Source organism: Acartia tonsa, chromosome 7 (assembly GCF_053477335.1).
Source record: "Acartia tonsa isolate MP-2025a chromosome 7, ASM5347733v1, whole genome shotgun sequence".
Taxonomy (NCBI): Eukaryota; Metazoa; Arthropoda; class Copepoda; order Calanoida; family Acartiidae; genus Acartia; species Acartia tonsa.
The window spans coordinates 15276335-15295631 of record NC_137266.1 but is presented as its reverse complement, the minus strand read 5'-3'; the positions used below and the strand labels follow the sequence as shown (position 1 = coordinate 15295631).

General features: G+C 30.3%; 1 protein-coding gene across 1 annotated transcript; it reads right to left on the bottom strand.

Annotated features, from left to right (window-relative positions):
- Nucleotides 1–3547: 3547 nt before the first annotated feature.
- Nucleotides 3548–16466, bottom strand: LOC145324933 (uncharacterized). The gene is made up of 33 exons (XM_080167692.1): nt 16325–16466; nt 15765–15795; nt 15302–15343; nt 15181–15223; nt 14636–14698; nt 14434–14507; nt 14078–14142; nt 13729–13784; nt 12708–12760; nt 12209–12299; nt 11677–11748; nt 10551–10621; nt 9678–9717; nt 9525–9604; nt 8792–8887; nt 8227–8323; nt 7684–7733; nt 7425–7530; nt 7168–7260; nt 6298–6387; nt 6134–6217; nt 5893–6008; nt 5730–5792; nt 5591–5647; nt 5426–5521; nt 5261–5327; nt 5070–5155; nt 4884–4985; nt 4727–4784; nt 4556–4630; nt 4206–4319; nt 4023–4097; nt 3548–3702 (listed from the first exon to the last, which is right to left on the bottom strand). The coding sequence occupies exons 1-33, from the start codon at nt 16380–16382 to the stop codon at nt 3661–3663; spliced, it is 2406 nt and encodes an 801-aa protein (XP_080023818.1). The 5' UTR covers nt 16383–16466; the 3' UTR covers nt 3548–3660.
- Nucleotides 16467–19297: the final 2831 nt, after the last annotated feature.

The window sequence follows — 19297 nt, the reverse complement described above, 5'->3', positions numbered from 1 at the left end:
TTAATTTTTACCCCCCTTCCAAAAAAAAAGAAAGAAAAGCTTGGACGTCCCTGCCTATATGATATAAAGATTACGCCCCCCCCCCTACAATTTTTTTAGATTTTTTATTCCCCCCCAAAAAAAATCAAAAATCTTGGACGCTCTTGATCTATATGTATATATATGTATAGTTTTTAAATTTTAACCTGTAATATATTTTCTCTAGATAATGATGAATTTTTGTCAGATAATAATTTATCTAAAAGAGTAAAAAAATATATTTTATGAATTTCAGAATTCTAGATTTATATATTATAGAACTATTAGAATTAATATTTATTGTTGTTAATTAAATTGTTTTTGTGTTGTTTTCTAAAAATAAAATATTTCTATCAATCAACCTTTTAGAAGCAAAGCTACTCTAAACTTAGTTTTTTTTAAATGGCACTGCTTCGAACTATTTCGCCAGTTAAAACTATGAGATTTATAAATAAATGCCAGATGTACAGGGTAGGGCAATTAAAACCGGACAAATTCATTTTTTTCAACAAATGAACATAAAAACTGGGAAGCAAATTAAGGTATAAGACTATTAAATTAAAGTGTGTTACCTAGCTTTTTTATGTTTTATTATTATTTGGCCACAACTTGGTCAAAAATGCTCACAAATCAGACCTTTTTGACCGAAGATACTCAAATGGTTCCTTTACAAGCCCAATCAATCAGTTTTAAGATATCTTTATATTTCAAGGAAAATTGATGAAAATACTAAAAAAGGCAAATTTTGGTGTTACCTTTTTTATGCACAGATACCATAAAATCAACAGAAAAAATACTTATTTTTACTTTTCTGTCATTTTTAAAGTTTGATTCTGTTAAATTGGCTATTCTTGAAGGGATTTATGCATTGATTATACTGAAACATAATATTGGGTAGAAATTAATGTATTTCAAAGAAAGAAAATTTAAAAATAAGAAATTCGACCTCTATCACTTCAGAGGACATCTGCCAACCTCCAGTTGACAGGATGTAGTTAAATACCAAAAAATAAAACAAAAATTTTTTTAATATGGTAAAAAATGATAATCTAAATCTTAATTTTGGGGATGATGATCTTAAAGACGCTCTTGCTGTTGGTGATGATGACCCAGATGGTATCAAAATAGATAAGCATTATGACAACTTATCTATTAAACTATGGTCCAATTTTTGTATTTGTAGCATTCCCCAATCAAGAGAAATCCCAAAACATACAATCATGGTTTTTAAATTCTTAAATGCAAATGGTAAATACAGTAGTTTTTAAAAGATGGTTGTATTTTATGTTACAACTTTTAATTAGTTCAATGGATGAGTTGTCATAAAGATCATGTACTTGGATACCATCTAGGTCATCATCACCAACAGAAAGAGCGTCTTTAAGATCATCATCCCCAAAATTAAGATTTAGATTATCATTTTTATACCATATTAAAAAACTTTTTGTTTTACTTTTTGAGCTAATTATTATTGCTAACAAGTATTTAACTACATCTTGTCCACTGGAGGTTGGCAGCTGTCTCCTTAACTGTCCCTGTCCAAGCTGGTGAATTTCTCCTTGATAATGGCAATGATTGAGGTCTTTGTGGTATGGGCACATCTATTGATGTGCTCAAAGAAGCCCCAGGCCCAATAGTCTATTTCGTTTTTTACATCTTAAAATCTGCCACGTTTCACTTTGCCGGAGAACTACGGCCAAGCCAGCTGGGATAGAGAGCTCTAGTCTTTTCTAGTGTCTTACTTATGTATCTAACAGTAAATCCAGCAAGTTCTATTAGTCTATCTCATCTACAGATGGACTTAGGTCAGATTTAGTAGGCCATAGTCGAGCATCCAGGGTAAAGTACGGGCGTTCTCCGAATCTGCCTTGTTGAACATATGCGCGGCCAGCAAAGAGTTCATGTCCTCCATCGTCCAAAGATTTTAATTGGCAAAAGGTCATTACCTAAGCTTTTTACAGTGGAGTCTAACGTTCTGATTGGTCATGTAGTTTCTGAGCAATGGCCGTTTGAAAAATGTCCGGTTTTATTTGCCCCACCCTGTATATATTTGTTTGAATGGGAATAGTACCTTTTGTGACTTTTGATTGGTTATTTTAGGTTAGGTTATATTGGGTTAGGTTATAGCCCCACGGGGTTAAGCAATTGGCCCCGCAGGGTTAGAGCCCCCCGCAGGGGCTAGAAATAGGAGAAAAGCTACTGTGAAAAAAACGAAGAATCGCCCCTTAAGGAGCGTTGCCACGAAAGGGACTATACCCGTTTTATCTATTTTATAGCACAAGAAAAAAATAGTTTATTTGATTGTAATATTGTAAATATGTTCTGAATGCGGAAATTGAATTGGAAAATTGTCACAGAAAAATGTTCCAATGTTTGTTTGTTTATGTACAATACTATAAACGTGAATTGAAATATGAATGGTGGAAACATGAAAAAAAAAGTAGATAAGCTATATTGAATTTAACTGAAAACGATCTCTGTTCTAAATTGAACTTTCAAAAAAGGTACAAACCTTTTTTCTGCTTGTCAGTTTTCGCTGTTAGTTGTGAAAACAAAGGGTTCGAATCTGGTGAGGTTAAGAAATTTTATAAGCAAAGACAAGATATATTGATAGGCAAATAGAAGATATTTTTCTCTAAAAGGTTTATTAAATTATAACTTTGCTATGTTTTCTTTATATGTAGTATCCAAAAAATGAAATAATTTAATACCTAATTTGTGATAACTTAAAATTTTTCAAAATGTTAATATACACTTGGTAAAATTTTCAAGTCTTAGGAAAATCTCTTTTTTCCAACGTTTAGTTTTACAGATGTTTCTTATTGAAGAAGAAAATATGTTTTATTGACAGATCCAATAATCTTCAAATTGTAGAGATGACATAGAATTAGTTTTCAGATTTAATATATAACAAATTTTACCAAATAAATAAGTCAAATAATGACAAGATTTGGTAGGTTTTTAGTTTAAGTTTAAATGATATGATTGTAAATATTTTCATTTAACGGATTTTAAATTAACCTATCCAGTTTTTGTAGGTAAACTTTACTTACTTAACAAGCTATAATTGGGGTAAAGTCCCTTAAGGTCCATTAAGGTCCCTTATAGTCCCTTAAGGGGCGTTTCTTCGTATTTCTCACTAACTTTTCTTCTATTTCTAGCCCCTGTAAGGGGCTCTAACCCTGTAGGGCCAATTGCCTAACCCTACGGGGCAATCATAACCCAACATAAACTAACCTAACCTAACATATCCTATCAAAAGCCATTTTCAAAATACGACGAATCGCTCCTTAAGGAGCGTTGCCACGAAAGAGACTATTCCTCATAATTGTATTGGATATTGATATATAAGATATTTGTTATGTTTATCTTTTTCTGATAATGTTTGCTAAAAAGCATCTAGTTTCATCATTAAAAACTTAAGTAAACATTTTAACAATTGTGTTTTTGCTACTAAGCTAACAAAAACTGTATGCCTATTGAATCAGATGGTAAATAAATATACTTTTTTGATAACAAGAACAGGATATTGCATGGAAGATAGGAGATTTTGTTTATTAATTATAAATTCAATATGAATACATAAAAAAATCAGAATATTATAAATATCATAATCACTAAATATTTTGAACTCAATGTTTATTAAATCAATCCAAGTTTTCTGTCAGCTTTGTTATAAATCTCCTAGACAAAACAATCATTGCAGAATATAAATTAAATAGCTAAGTAAAATTTTGTGAAATATTGGAACAAAATCTATGTGTATGAAAAAATGTATATTGTCTTGGTCTATTATATCTTGAAAAGAATGTCTACAACTAGTTTATATGAAATATTTCACATTTTCTTTGAAGTTATGCAATATCAAGCCTTCATGTTTTCTTATTATATAGAAATATAGAAAAAAAATGCAGTTTAGTAGAAAATATAAACACAATTATTTCTCTTTATAAAACATCTACTTATCCTACTGTCTATCTACATTAGATATCTGATTTATTTACCTGACACAGTGGGAATTCAAATGGAACTTTGAAGCCAAGGCTTTCCCAGAATTTATCCATACAAGTTTGAATTCCCTTAAAATTAATACCACATTGATATGAGATGATAGTATAATGATGAGAGATTTCTAATTTGGTATTAATATTTTGAAAATACTACAGATGATTAGAAATATATTTTACCATAGCAGGCTTATACATAAGACAATCAGCAAATCCAAAAAGAATGTTTTTGATTTCAGTATTCAAAACTTCTTTCTGCATCTTTAAGATTTTGTTTCCAAGGGCATTTGAAACCTAGAAATTACAATGCTATTTAATTTTTTATTTTTTAAAAGTACATCTGTCTCTAATAATTTATCTAATCATTAACTAATTATTTTCCTTATAATTAATTAACAAGGTAAATTGAAAGAGTACATTTGAAAGTACAACCCATGAGAAATTTGGTTGAGAAAACAGAATTTAAATTTTCTCTGATCTATCAAACTGAAAAGAATTATTATAATAAATGGAACAAATTTCTTCTTTACCTTGTTTGTAATTGTATTGAGACCTTTCGCAAGTCCTGTTATATTCAGCTTGATATTATCATGTCCAAACTCAACCTGAATTACAAATATTTTACTCTGCCAATTATCTTTTGTTTACTAAAAAGTAACAATATTTTTGTTATTTGGAAAAAAGTATAAAATATCCTATACCTCAAAAAGTTCCATCTTAATAGCAGCATTTTTTGCAGCCTTAGTGACAGGTTTAGCTCTAATATAAAAAAATATTTCAATTTTCTTTGCATAATATATTTTTAATTTAAATGTGTATTTTTCCTCTTATGATAACATTCTATATGTCATTTTATACCTAAGAACAACTCTAAGATCAACAGTAACACCAGTCAGAGAAATATCCACTGTTCCTTCTGATTTTGGTGCTGGTAAAACACTCATTACTTTAACATTGTTCCTGAAGAAATATTTAAATTTAATAATTGTCTTTCTAACATATATAATATGTAATTACTTTTAAGTGATCTAAATTAAAACTTACAGTCTATATTTTCCAGCAACTCTTGCAGTTGGTAGACCAAGCCTCAATGATAAAGCACTGTAAGTTAAGTCATCATTCCTTGCCAACTGAAAGATGGAAAATGAACCATCATTGAAATAATTATAGCTTATCTTTAAACTTATGTTAAAATACTAACAGAAGAATCATGCAGATAAAGTTAAAAATTTCACCTTCATATCTATCAAATGAAGTTTGCTGAGGTGATAAAGCCAGAACTCACACACAACTACATGTCCCCTGATATCAAAATATGTCTTACCACAATCTTGAGCTAAATCTAAAAATATAAATGGTCCTTATATTCAAAAAACTGAAAATATTATAAATACACCTACTTGACTAATCCAGGTTTTCTGAAGTCCTCATCAACTGGGAGCAATTGGAATGGATCCAACAATTTTACAATTGGATCTTTAGGATCAGCAAAATGTCTGCAATAGTAAAATGATTTATTATGTAATAAAAGAATATAAACAAAATGTATTTTAGAAATAACTTACTTGCCGACACCCTCGTTGAACACTTTTGTAACAAACTTTTCAGCAAGAATGTCTCTTCTAAGATCAATTGAATATCAGTATGAAACAAATATGATGAAATTTGTTCAATATATACATACACAGCTTTTAGTTTCCTCACCTTAGGGTATTAACTCCCCATCCTTTAGTTCCATTCTCAAGAATATCATGCCATCTTGTATCTCTGTCAAAGGAAAAAAATATTTGTATCCTGTTTTGTATTTCTGTGCTTTTATTACTTTTACTTGTTATTTTTTTTTAGTTTGCAAATAAGAATTACTTACAATTCAGGAGTAAGAGTTATTTTTGTTAGATTAGCAGAAGTCTTGTTAGCAGAATCACAGATGAAAGTGGGTAACTCTGATTTCACTGCATCTTTAACTAGGTCAACAATTATACCCTAGTAACAAAATTTGTATTAATTACTTTTGACAAACTTTAACTTATTTAAGATTTATTATCTCCTATCTTTGGATTAATAAAAACTGTTTTATATTTGATTTGATTTCTTCTTGGAAAGAATACCTTACTGAATTCCAAAGACATTTCTCCAATAACTGAGACAACACTGCTCAATACTGATCCAATATTCTCAAAATTAAAGTTCACCTGAAGAATAAAATATAAATTTTATTATTAACAATACAATTTTGACTTAGAATTAGCATAATGTATGTTTAAAAACTTACAGTCTGATATTCTAAAGGCAGGGCAATGTTAGATAGAATGAGATTTTCAGTCAAATTGCAACCATTTACTACATCCATACCAAGTTCTACCTAAAACATAAAAATTATGATAATTCATTTTCAATCTAAATATATGAAAAGGATGAGAAAAATTGAAGATAATATGTACTTTTGCATAAAATGAATAAATGCAAAATCATGTTTGATATCTCACTCAATTTGAAATATGATAGGTATTCTTGTAAAGGACAAATAGGTTTTTCAGTAAATATAACTTGTAAAATGAAAAACAAATTTTTATGTTTTTTCCAATATAAAATTGATATTAGAGAGGTCTTTAGTAGTGTGCATACTGTTTATAATATAAATATTATAAAATTGATAACTTTGATTTTTTGAGTCTACCCTATTTTTTTATAAATATATTTCTAAAAATCTGGAACTACTATTAAGGATGATTTCTGAGAATCATATGCATATATTTCATCAGAGTTTCTAAGATTTTAGTTTTACAAGATGATAAAAATTTCTCATAAACAACATCCGTCATTGTAATATACTGATTTTTTATAAAAAAATAGCAAGTTAATGAGAAGTTAACTATGTACTACATGCCTAAAAAACCATTCATTGCTGTGTTCAAGATATTAAATCTTTTTATAAATACACCTATCTTTGCATATTGTACATTTCTAACAGGATTTGAATTTAGTAAGAAGTTTTTTAAAGGTTTCATCAGTTACTTATGAAAAATATTATATTTTGAATTGAAACCCTAAAATATCCCTAAAACTTTAACCTACTTTAAACACTAATTAATCTTTTAATTCTATAAATTAATAAATAAAGTTTCATATAATCAAAACTTACATTAAACTTAGCACCAGTCATATCAACATTAAAGTTCTGTGGTCCTTCAGAATCCATATCACTCATTCCCCAGACCCATCCAGTGTATATAGCCTAGGCATGAAATATCATCAATTTCAGTGAAGAATTTGTATGTTACTTAACCATGTGTCAAAAGCAGAACTGATTAATAATGTAATGAATTTGGGAAAAATAATTTTCAGAATATGAATAATAGGTGTTTACTGTATTTTATATTAAATATTATTTCTACTAACCTTATACTGATATCTACCAGAAATACTAAGATTACCAATATCAAGAATAGCTTGTGTTTCAAGATTTTTTAATGACTCTTCTCTTTCTAGCAACAACTTTTCTAGCCTAATACACACATCTTTTTTACAAAATGATTTAACCAAAACTACATATTGACTATGTATTATTTTGCCTTTCAAAAGAAATTAAAGTAGGATAAAAATAACTAAAGTTAGTTCAAGCAAAAAAAAACTACTTAGTGCTAGAAATGTAACTTACTTAACATCCCCAAGACCAGCTATTGATACATTCCACATTAAAAACTCAATCTAAAACAGTAAAAATAATCCATAAAATATAAAATGTACAGAAAATTGGAAGAATTTTTAATGTGTAATATATAGAGAAACTCTGTATTATAAATTGAATCTGAAAAAAGAAAAGAAATAAATGGAAAAAAATATTTGGATATGAATATAACCTCACAATGGTCTAAGTGAGGATAAATTAAAATAATCTGTTTTACATGATATATTTCAGTTTAAAACTTTGTATAAAATAACCTTTTTTGAGTTTTTAGAATTGATAATCTTATAAACATTTCAAATCTCAACTAAAGATTCTTAGTTAGGTAGACTATTGTGCAGTTTAGAGAGAAGGTTACCCAAGTAAATATATTTTGTACATATTTTGTGAGTATATCTCATATTTATCCAATTTCTCTTAAATAAACAGAAAATAAATCTGTGAATATTATAAAAGATTTTTTTAATTACATTATTATAAAACACATTATTTATAAATAGAGTATTAACTCTTTACCTCATATCCCAAAAGTGTAGTATTAACAGAAATGGGCTCTTTTAACAAAGGATCTACTATCAAAGGCTCTAAACTGACACCATACAATGCTCTGTCCCTAAAGTTTTTATATATTCATTGCAATACAGTTTTCCGTGGATGGTGAAATAGAAAACTTTAGGATAAATTCCTAAGATTTTTTCAACAGAACCTCTTAAAGCTTTTAAACATATAAAAATGGAATATGCTAAAAAAAAATGACTTTGTTATCTAGAACATTACTGTTTTTTTATGAAAGTAATCTACTTGAAAATTGAGGTCCAAATTAGGGTTGGGCCGGATATCCGGCCAGATATACGGCATTTTCAATATCCGGCCGGATACCGGATATTAAAGCTATCCGGTTACATGATATCCGGCTAATTTTTTACGCCGGATATCCGGTAAATTGCCGGATATCGAACATTGGCCATATATCTGGCCGTAACCGGATATTCGGCATTAGAAATCAGCCAGATATCCGGTATCCGGCCCAACCCTAGTCCAAATATGACAAACATATTCCTTATTTTGAATCTTAATGTACCTATTAATTGCTGTTACAATATCTTGCCAAGCTTGTCTTATCATTTGTTCCCAAACTTCGTCAGAATATTTTGCTACTGCCAGGCCAAGATCAGATCTGAAAACAAATTAACAGATAAATAAATCCTTACTCCTAAGTAAGCTGTTTCTTTCAGTCCTGAAGAACCTCAATAACCGCTTAACCGATATGGTTCTCCGATACAACCTTCTTCCAAAAATAAGTAGCCTCTAGAAAAAACTAACTCTCAAAAATTGTATTTATACTTTTTTAAAACTGAAATTGAAAATGTTTGCTGGTTGACTTAACCCCTGTCACCCCTCTCAAGTAATCATACAGGCCTCTAGGGGCGTAGCAATTAAGAAATAAATAAATTGATGGGTAATTGTTGTAAGTTATCTAGGTATGTATAGGGATAATTAGATTTAATAAATCGATATATGGACGAAGCCCAATCTGTCCCACTTTTGCACCACTTTTGATTCATGTGACGTAATAAAAATGAGGGATTCTCCATCTCTTTTTTAGGTTTTCTTTCCCATTTCTCCTCTCGTCTCCCTCATTTATATGATGTCACAGGAATCAAAAGTGGTACAGATTGGGCTTTGTCGATATAGGGATATTGTCATCAGTAGCTTTATAGATGTATGATCTAATTGTCAGATTTACAGATATATGGTTAGATAGTTAGGTAGATACATAGAAGAAGATAGAAACTTAAAGTATTTTTTCTTACGGTTGAAGTTCAGCTTTTCTCTTGCCCAGAATTTGAATAGTTAGGTTTGTCATACATCCTGAATCCATTTCTGCTCGTACCTACATAAACCAAAAGTGAAAAGTTGAAAGGGTAAAAAATTTAGTTTGTGCATATTTTATTAAAATAACTTACCTCCAAAGTACTGTCTGGAGATTCTACCAACAACATGGAGCTAAAAAAAATATATGTTTAAAAAAAACTAATTCAGCTTTTATATATTAGAATAAAGCACTAGAGAGGGATGGGGTTAAATAACTCTAACCCCCCATCCCAAGGACCTTGTGCCGACTCTCAATTATGTCTTTGAAAATCAAACAATATTGTCGGGAATATTAACACAATCTAGTAGCAGAAAACAATTGTCCAGCAGACGTAACATGTCCTTGAAAAACGGGGGCAGGTAGTTATCTGTATATTCATATATACTATCCACTTGTTTTTAAAATATTTCTTTAAATTCTTAAATAAGAAAAAATAAGGCTCAACTGAACTACTCTGTAATGTCTGTCTTTTCACCAGTCGTGCTGTAAAAAAGGGAATAAAGCCGAAATTCCTCAAAAAGATTCTCCTAAACTTTTAATAACTTTGTCCATCTATAACACGGTAAACCAGAAAAAATGTTATTTCTATAAGGGAAATATAATTTTTTATCTACTCTATAGGAAAATATTCTAACCAATATAAACTTATTTTATCCGCAAGTCTGTTATAAATATTTCTCGTATTCATTCGAATCAGGTGGATAGGAACCGGTTCTCATCCATACGAAAAAACTATGTCTAGCACAGTATTATAAACCGATTTCTACGAATATAGAAATGTACAATCATAAGATTAAAACGAGTTTTTTAGCCCGTGCCTTCAGCAACTCGGGGCTAAAAAAACTAGTTTTTATCTAATAATGTACATTCTATGTCCGCGGAAAGCGGTTTATAATACGTTGAAAGAAATAACTATTCTAAAATATTTCGCTACTTTTTGTTGTTCTCATCCTTGTTTCATTACCTTGGACCATTTCTAGTTTTATTATAGATCAGAGATTTGTTGAATTGGAATATGTGTTGATCAAACATTTCCTTAAATTAATTATTTTTTATATTATTAGTCAGAATAACCCTTTGTGCTCCAAGCATAAAATTGGAAGACGAAGAAAGTCCCTCGAAAAATCAGCATGTTACGTCATAAAAACAAGGGATTATTTATCTTTTTTTAAGGGTTTTCTTTCCCACCCCTCCTCTCCTCATCCCTCATTTTTATGACGTCATTGAGGGACTTTCTTCGTCTTCATAAATTGCATATTGATTATGGCTTAATTCTATTATGAAAAAAAGAAAGGAGTGGCTCTTGATGATTCCTTCCGGTGGACGGTGGGCGGCGTTAGATGTTATCTCAGAAACTATTCTTAGTCACCTTCACAAAATACCTGGATTTGGATTTTTTAAAAATACTCACAAAAAACATGCATGTACCTGTACCTTTCACAAAACTAAAATGAGAGGCATTAAACTTAACGTGGTTAGCCCCCCCTCCCCCTCCCAGGGATAGATTAATTATTTAATTTTTATGTCCTAACTATGTTAAAAACAACAAATTAAGTTGAAAGTAGATTTAGCTTTCTTTGGAGAAGGAAAGTGTCCAAATTTATTCGATAATCATCACAATGTTAATTGCGACTATATATTTTCAAATATCTTTTGATTATAGGTTGATTATGTAAATATAAATATAATTATCTATAATACAAAGTAGCTTGATGTCTTCCGTCTATCTGTCCGTCCGTCCCTTAAGATCATGGTAACTACTTAACTGATCGGAATATACCTACTGGTCCTGTGGTGGTTTTGGGCTATTTTCTTGGTGGGTGAGACTCCTCCAACCCCAACCCCCCCCCAAAAAAAATGAACCCCCACCTAAATTTTTCTTTCTCTAACCATTTGAAACATGTGGTGGCATCTCCATAGGTACTTATTTGTTTTTAATTACCTCGTGGAGCAAAGCCCCTAGAGGCTAGGAAGCCGCTAGTATAATAAATTGTAAATAATTGTCATGTATGTTTTTTCTTTAACAGTATTACTTTTTTAGTGGAAAAAGTTTGTATATTAAATAATTAAAAATTATTGGTTAATATAACCTTAGTGTGTACAGTGTTCCACATTTCCTTTTTGTAGTAATCTGAATAATGTCCTGTATCGTCCAATTCAACCTACACAAATTATTTTATATTAGCATGTACTTATTTTGATTCAGTTTTTTATTTTTTTTACAGAATTAAAGGTTGCGTGATTTTATTGTGTTAATTAAAAGTCTCTTACGAAAACCAAATTTAATGGAAAAAAATTAATAGAATAATTAATGATTTAAAACATCACTTCAAACAAATATTTTTTATAGAAAACATTAAGATATATTACTTAAATAAATATTATACATTCTTCAAACTATATTTTTATAGTTTCACCAAACTAACCTTTATCTACAATTTCATTTTTTCAGAAATGTAAAAATGTTATCCTTCAGCTAGTAATAGGGAGTGGGAAAGAAGAGAAATCCCTAAATTTTGATGGATAATCCCTCATTTCTATAGAGTGAAATGGCTGATTTTTGAGACACTTCAGTGATAGATCAAACCAATGAACCCTCTCACCTGATAAATGATTAATTACCTTTTTAAATCCAACAATAAATTCATTTGGCTTTCCATATTTACATTTGTTGGATCCAACAGTATCCAAATTGGACCAAGTCATATACAGTCTAAAGTTGGAATATATCTTTGTTTGAAGCTTAGCAGGCCTTTAGTTTACCAAAATATTCTTTTAAAGTAAAATAAAATTAAATTCCTTATATAAAAGGATGTGTAACTGTATTAAAGGATATGAATAACCGCTGAACCGATAGTAACGTTTTATAGGTCGTGTAGGGTTTATAACTATTTCTAAGAAAGGTAACTCCAACCTCCCAGAATAAATCTTCGCTAGAAAAAATAACTCATCCCAAATTTTTTTTTGTAAAGTTAATGGTCGCAGCAACTAGTGTAATATAAAATAGCAAGGTCTTTTGTTAGGAAATTAATCTAAGCAGCAAAATCTTTTTTATCAGTGAGCTAAAGTTCATAGATAAGTAAAAAAGTCATCAATTTTCAGAAAATCTTTGTATGGGTACCTGAGTCCTTTTCCATCAGCAAGTCTGTAAGGTCTGGATGAATGTTCCATTACCTGGAAAATAGGTTTACTCATACACATATGTATATAAAAAGCCAAGCAGCAATGATTTTTGTATAGTAGAAATGAAGCAACTTATTACTTTTTAAAAGCAAATATTTTGTTATTTAGGGCCGGTTCGTCCACACGTCTGTCCATCGGTTAGTTACGGATTTTTTTACAGTTGGGGAGTTGAATCCATTTTTATAGAAGCAGAAATATAATCTATGATTACGGTTTTGACCATCTAAAAAACGTAATCTACCATTCCACTTTCCCCTCTCTTGGTGATGGTATCATCAACGCCGATATGATTTTTGTAATCTACAATTCCAATTTTGTCTCTCTTGGTGATGATATCATCAATGCCGACACGATTTTTGAAATGTACAATTCCGCTTTCAAGAGAGACGAAACTGGAATGGTGGTTTACACTTTTAACAACGACATAATTGAAATCATACATACTATTTTTAAATTATGTTAATCGTAGGAATATATATAATACTATTTATAATTTTAAAAAATTATGTGAAATAAAAATAATAACTAGAATATACCATTACTATTATGTTGATTTAAAAAAGGAAATCAATGTTTATGAATACGCTGATATGTAAACATAAATGTACCATTCCAGTTTCGCCTCTATTGAAAGTGGAATGTTACATTTTAAAAATCGTATCGGCGTTGATGATATCATTACCTAGAGAGGAAAGTGGAATCGTAGATTACGTATTTTAGAGGGTCAAAACCGTAATCATAGATTATATTTCTGCTTCTATAAAAATGAATTCAACTCCCCAACTGTTTTAGTGTTAATTCAAGCATGTTAGAGTTGTACTATCAATTTCATACATATTGTATGATAATCTTAATCTTGTTAAATTGGAAGGAAGGAAGGAAAATTCAATAAATATTTTTTTTAAATCATGTTAGTATTAGCAGAAATTTTGCTTAAATTAGTATGAATAATAAATTACCTCCCAACTAATACTGCCACAGCTTGACCTAAGCTCGCCATAGTTGTGCAGAATACCTACAAAATGGGAAAAGCTTTTTTGTTTTGTTATATGAATTGTATTAATTCTTATTCCGATATGGTTCTCCTTGTCAGTAATGCTTATCAGGGAAGTTTTACAACAAATTTCGGGAGAGGGTATCTCTACCATCCAGGAAAATAAAGACCCTGCAGAGTATACTCCCCTAAAATTCTTTTTAAAATTAAAATGTAAAATGGATGTCCCCCCCCCCCCCCACCTTTCTTTAAGGGCCTCAAAAGGCTTTTAGGGGCGTAACCGCTAGTTAAGTATAAATATTATATGCACATACTTATATCAATAGAGCCAGGTTGAAGTAAATCAGGAACCAAGTATTCTTTGTCCTGATATCCACATCTGCAAAAAATAATAAAATAATACTATATAAAAAATTAAGCGAAATTCAAAGGGTGTGAATTAAAGAAAACAGAAAAAAAAATAGCTAGAACAAAAAGTAAAATGTATATTGGAGAGTAGAAAATCTGCTTTTATTATTTTTGAAGTCTATAATAAGGGCATTCGAAAAAATCACATTTCCTTTATGAAATTAAGACTTCCACCATTGCATAATAGCCAAATGGACCAGTAAAACAAAGCTAAAGAGTAGCGTCTCTACAAACAATCTAATTGAATAGAATATAAATACACCTTGTCCAAACCACAGGGTCAGCTAATATTCTGTTACTAAAGTTTTCCAACCGAAGGACGATTCCTCTACTGGCCTATAATAAATATCTCTTGTAAAAATACTTGTTCATTAAGATCCTAATAACTTCTAGGAAATGTACTTATTGAGTCATAGTATTTGTCAAGCAAATAATAAAAATGTTAATACATTTTTTCAAATTACCTTTTTCCTAAGATGGTCAAGGGCGGTAATACTGTTATTGTTAAGCTTCTGAAAATTTGCGCCTTAAAGAAAAAAATTGCACATTAGGTCTAAAAAAAATAGAATGTTGTTAAAAAGGGACTCCGAATATGGCTTGTTTTAATTATTTGAAATTGGAAATTTTCAAATCTGACAACATCCATAAGTAGAGAACATCCAAAAAAATATAAAAATTGTACAAAAACAAAGAAAATCACATAACCCTAAAAATGAGTATTATGTCTTTTGAAGCATAGACGGACAAAATAATGCATACTCAGCATAGACTGATGTCCATTTGCCATAAGAATCTTTACTGAATACTTTAGCTGTCTATATTCTATGGCATCCGAGAAAATCCCATATTCCCCATATCGTTTCGGACTGACGAGCCAGCAAAGTGAAATATAGAGTAACATCGCTACTAAAAATGGTGAACAGTGTCTTTCTTTATTGAATTGATAGTCAATATCAGAATGTCACATAGACTGAATGCATCAAAATAATTAAATACTAAAAACACTTATCTGGAAAGGCAAAGGTGAATAACTTTTAACTTTCTCATGGAACCTTAAAAATGGGAAAATTAATTATTTGAGGATTTTTAAAATGCAAATTGAAACATTATATATATAATTTTTAGTTTACCTTTTATTTGACTCCATAAACTTTCCTCTTCTGATTAAAAGTCTAAAAATTGATAAAAAAAAAATAAATTACTATTATTTTACTTTTTTATCAAAGGTATCTATGTTATAATAACATGAAAGGTAAAGGGTCTATTACTTCCCCCCACCTCTTCCAGTCCATAAAAAAAATTACTATCCTTTGTCTTTAGTTAATTAGCCCACTGCCCCCCCCCCCCCGAAAATCCGTACACATCCATACTGAAAAATCATTTATCGTATTGTACTATAGACAATTTTTACTAATAGTTAAATGAAATGAAAAATCAAATAATTGTTACCAGTTTTGCCATCCGCGGAAAGGTGTCCATAATACGATGCGATAAGCCCTTTCCAGTCCATCAAGTATCAAAATGACAAACCATGAAATATAGTTTATTTTCTACCCAACTATAAAATAAACGAACAGCAAAACTGAAAATTACCTCTGGGCTTCAGTAGTAACATTTTGAGCACCTAAAAAATCAAGTATAAAGAAATCATCTTTGTTTTTTTACTTTATAAAAAAAATTCACAGAAAACGTGCGGCTAGAGCTAACTACACAGTAAGAACACACTTCTTTGTAGAAAATATATTTCGCTTTATTCAATCCCTTCTCAATTCTAATTGTTTGAGAGTTTATGTAAAAAATTGCTGTGTTCCTTGCTCCTACAAGGTTGAGTTCTAATCCCTACGGACCTTATCACTTTGGGTCCTAACCCTTACTTAACATGATCAAACCAAAATAACGTTATAAAGTTTGCCTATGGTCCATTTTGGATATAAGTTAAATTGCCGTAAAATTTGTATAAAATCAAAGCAATAAGTTTTATTATTGATATTCGATTTTAAAAGAACTAAAATTTGAACCAAAAGAATGTGTTTGAAACTTTATAGATCTTATGTTTTGCTCTCTTTCTAAAACATAAAGATTTCTAGCAAATATATTAATGACAGTAAAAACAAACATTGAATTACTTTAGAAATAAGGTTATTTATAATCACCTTCTAATCCAAAAATACACAACACTAATAATTGTATAACTATAAAAGTGCCTCCCATTTTTCGGAAGAGCAAAGGCAACACTGAATAAAATCATGTAATAATAATTATAACAAAAATAAACACAATTTACGAAGTGGAAATTCAAGACAATTTACAAAAAAAAGTTAATGGGACAAGTTTTCGAAGAAAAAGAAAAGAACACATTTCTACAAAAATAACTTTTTGACACTGATAATTCAACCTCTTATTATTCAGATGAATTGAAAACAAGTAAGGGGGTGCGAATGATTTTTCTGTATTATCTATTTTTTTACTTTAAGTCATGCCAGGTTGGATACATTGGTTACTTGGTAGTCCCGCAGGTTGGGGGCAACCGTCGTATTTAGGCTAAAAAAGAAAAAAAGGCTGGTTATCAGTTCTTGAGAGGATCTTTTTGAGAAAGCACCGAAAAAAAGAACCCAGTTCAAGTTGTGAAGGCCTTTTTCGTCTGCTAGTAAATTGCTATCTGTTCAGCTTATATATCCGATGCTATAAACTGATTTTAAAGACCCTAATCAAAATCTGGAAAGGGTGCCCGCCTTGCGGGTAGAGTTACATAAAGCTAATGCCCACAGTATATTTTTAAAAGCGAAGCTTTTCTATAATTAAGGTCGGTCCGTCCGTACGTCCGTCCGTCCGTCCGTCCGTACGTCCGTAACGGATAGCTTTTTTCGTTAATTTAGGCATGTTAGAATTGTCCTATCGATTTCAAATTTTGCATGGTGATTCCTTTAATAGTTAGGTACGATTTAGAAAGCGTAGCAACTCTATAATCATCACCAAAATGTCCGTACGTCCATTTTAAACATGTTGATTTTTTTACTTTTTTAACAACAAATTTTTATGTGATCTAATCATCCGATTGATCTGATTTTTGGTATATTGATTCCTGGGACAACAAAGTATAATGTAATAAGCGAAGCAACTCTATAATCAAGTCCTAGAAATGTAAGTATGTCCATAAACATTATCAGGCTGAATCAAGCAGTTTTTCAACACATTTTACTTACAATTTTGCTTTGACTCTTATACATTTATATTATGATTATTCAGTTCTGACACTATATAAGTGTTAATGTCCGTTTGTCCTATTGTTTAAGTGCTTCGCTTTTATGGATGTTGTCATCCTTGTTTTATTTTAATTTGTATCATATATAAATATAAAAAAATGGCCTCCAATGTCATGAATGAGGACCAAAAACTTAAAAATCCTTTTTCTAACTGTAAATCAGAAAGAAAAAAACATTTTATTTTTCGCTTTTTTATAACATTTGTCTGTGTTCATTTCTTCCAATGTGTTTCTCCGTTAGGAAGTATATTGCAGAATAAAGCTTCTCAAAATTAAGTTAGAAGTTTATATCCTTAACCATAAAAGATCGGCAAAGAACAAGTCTTTACCAGATTCGAAATAGATATAAAAACATACTTACAAAAAGAAAACAGATATTGTGAAATCATCTAAACAAATCAACTATCCCAAATAGCAGTATGTGAAAGAACAGGTTCTAATCCAGCAGATTATAATCAGATTCGAAATCATGCTGTAAATTATATTCTTTGCAATTGTTTGAATCTGTTCCTTGACGTCTGAGATTTGAAACTTGTTCTACACAAAAATTGTTTGTGCTCATGTGCTTAACACACATATAGCAATATTATTCTTGACACACATTTACAAATAAAATTTTCAACAATTAAATTTTGATGTTTTAGCAGCTGGGCGTATTATTTTAAATCGTCCACTTCTACAGACAGTCAAACTAATTAACAAATGAAACTTTATAAAAGGTTGCAAAAAAATCTATTTTATCAAAATAATGCCGCAATAGTAAACTGTCGATATAGTGTTTATATTTTCCCCGCAAGTCAACCTAAAATACTATATTGTCTGCAATCAACCAACCTAAGATGATCCTAAGCCGTCATTTATTTGTTCATTTAACTAACATTTTAATATCTATAACACTTATATGCTTTGCGCATTTCATTGAAATTAGATCTTTCTATTAGATCTACAAATTCAAGGACAATTTGGTTTAATAGTTTTGATTTTTGATAAAAATACAGATAGAAGATTAGCCACTAAATCATAATAATGGTTTTTAAAGAACTAGCGGCTTCGCCCCTAGCCTCTAGGGGCTTTGCCCCAAGAGGTAATTTAAAAATATAAAAATTTAGGGGGATTTATTGGTTTTTTGGGGGGCTTTGGGGTGTCCCACCCTCTGAGAATAACAACACAGGACCAGTAGGTATATTCCCTGAAGAGTAGAATTCGATTAGTTCAGTGGTTACCGAGATCTTAAGGGACAGACGGACGGACAGACATCATTCTACTTTGTATTATAGATAACACTATATGTTCTATGATCAAGGCTAGTATATCAAAATATTCAATCTTATTTTTCCCAGAAAAATTGTCAGCTAAGAAAGATTTAAATATATAAAAATTATAGTACTTTATCAGAAAGTGACTGTCGAGCACTGATCATTTTTGAAACAAATTGAAAATAAGGCGTTGGGTTATATTTTTCTTATGCCTAACGCTTGTGGTGTGCCATAACCCAACGGGACCACCAAGTACCAAATAGAACCCGATCTGACCTAACATAAAGCAATTAATAAACAAACGAAAAATTAAATTTAGTTTGAAAGTAGGGGAGGAGGGGAGGAGTTGCTCTACAAGACAATTTGTATTATTTTAATGAAAAATATGCGTAGAATATTGATAGAACTTTGATTTAAAGAACAAAGCAAACAAAGCAGAACAACGATCCTTCACAAAAACAATTGTGTGTGTGGGGAGGGGGGGGGGGTTAATAAGCGTTAAACATCAATTCATTCATTATCTCATAAATTAAATAATAACACATACATATATGTTCGATCATAGTCTATCAGGTAGCTTAATTATGTACATATCATTGAAATGGGGA

Coding starts and splice junctions, on each gene's coding strand:
- LOC145324933 (XM_080167692.1), bottom strand. CDS start 16,382: ATGGGAGGCACTTTTATAGTTATACAATTATTAGTGTTGTGTATTTTT. Junction 8,324..8,791: donor ATTGTAACAGCAATTAATAG/GTACATTAAGAT, acceptor TAAAAACTTTAG/GGACAGAGCATTGTATGGTG. Junction 4,098..4,205: donor TTATGTATAAGCCTGCTATG/GTAAAATATATT, acceptor ATTAATTTTAAG/GGAATTCAAACTTGTATGGA.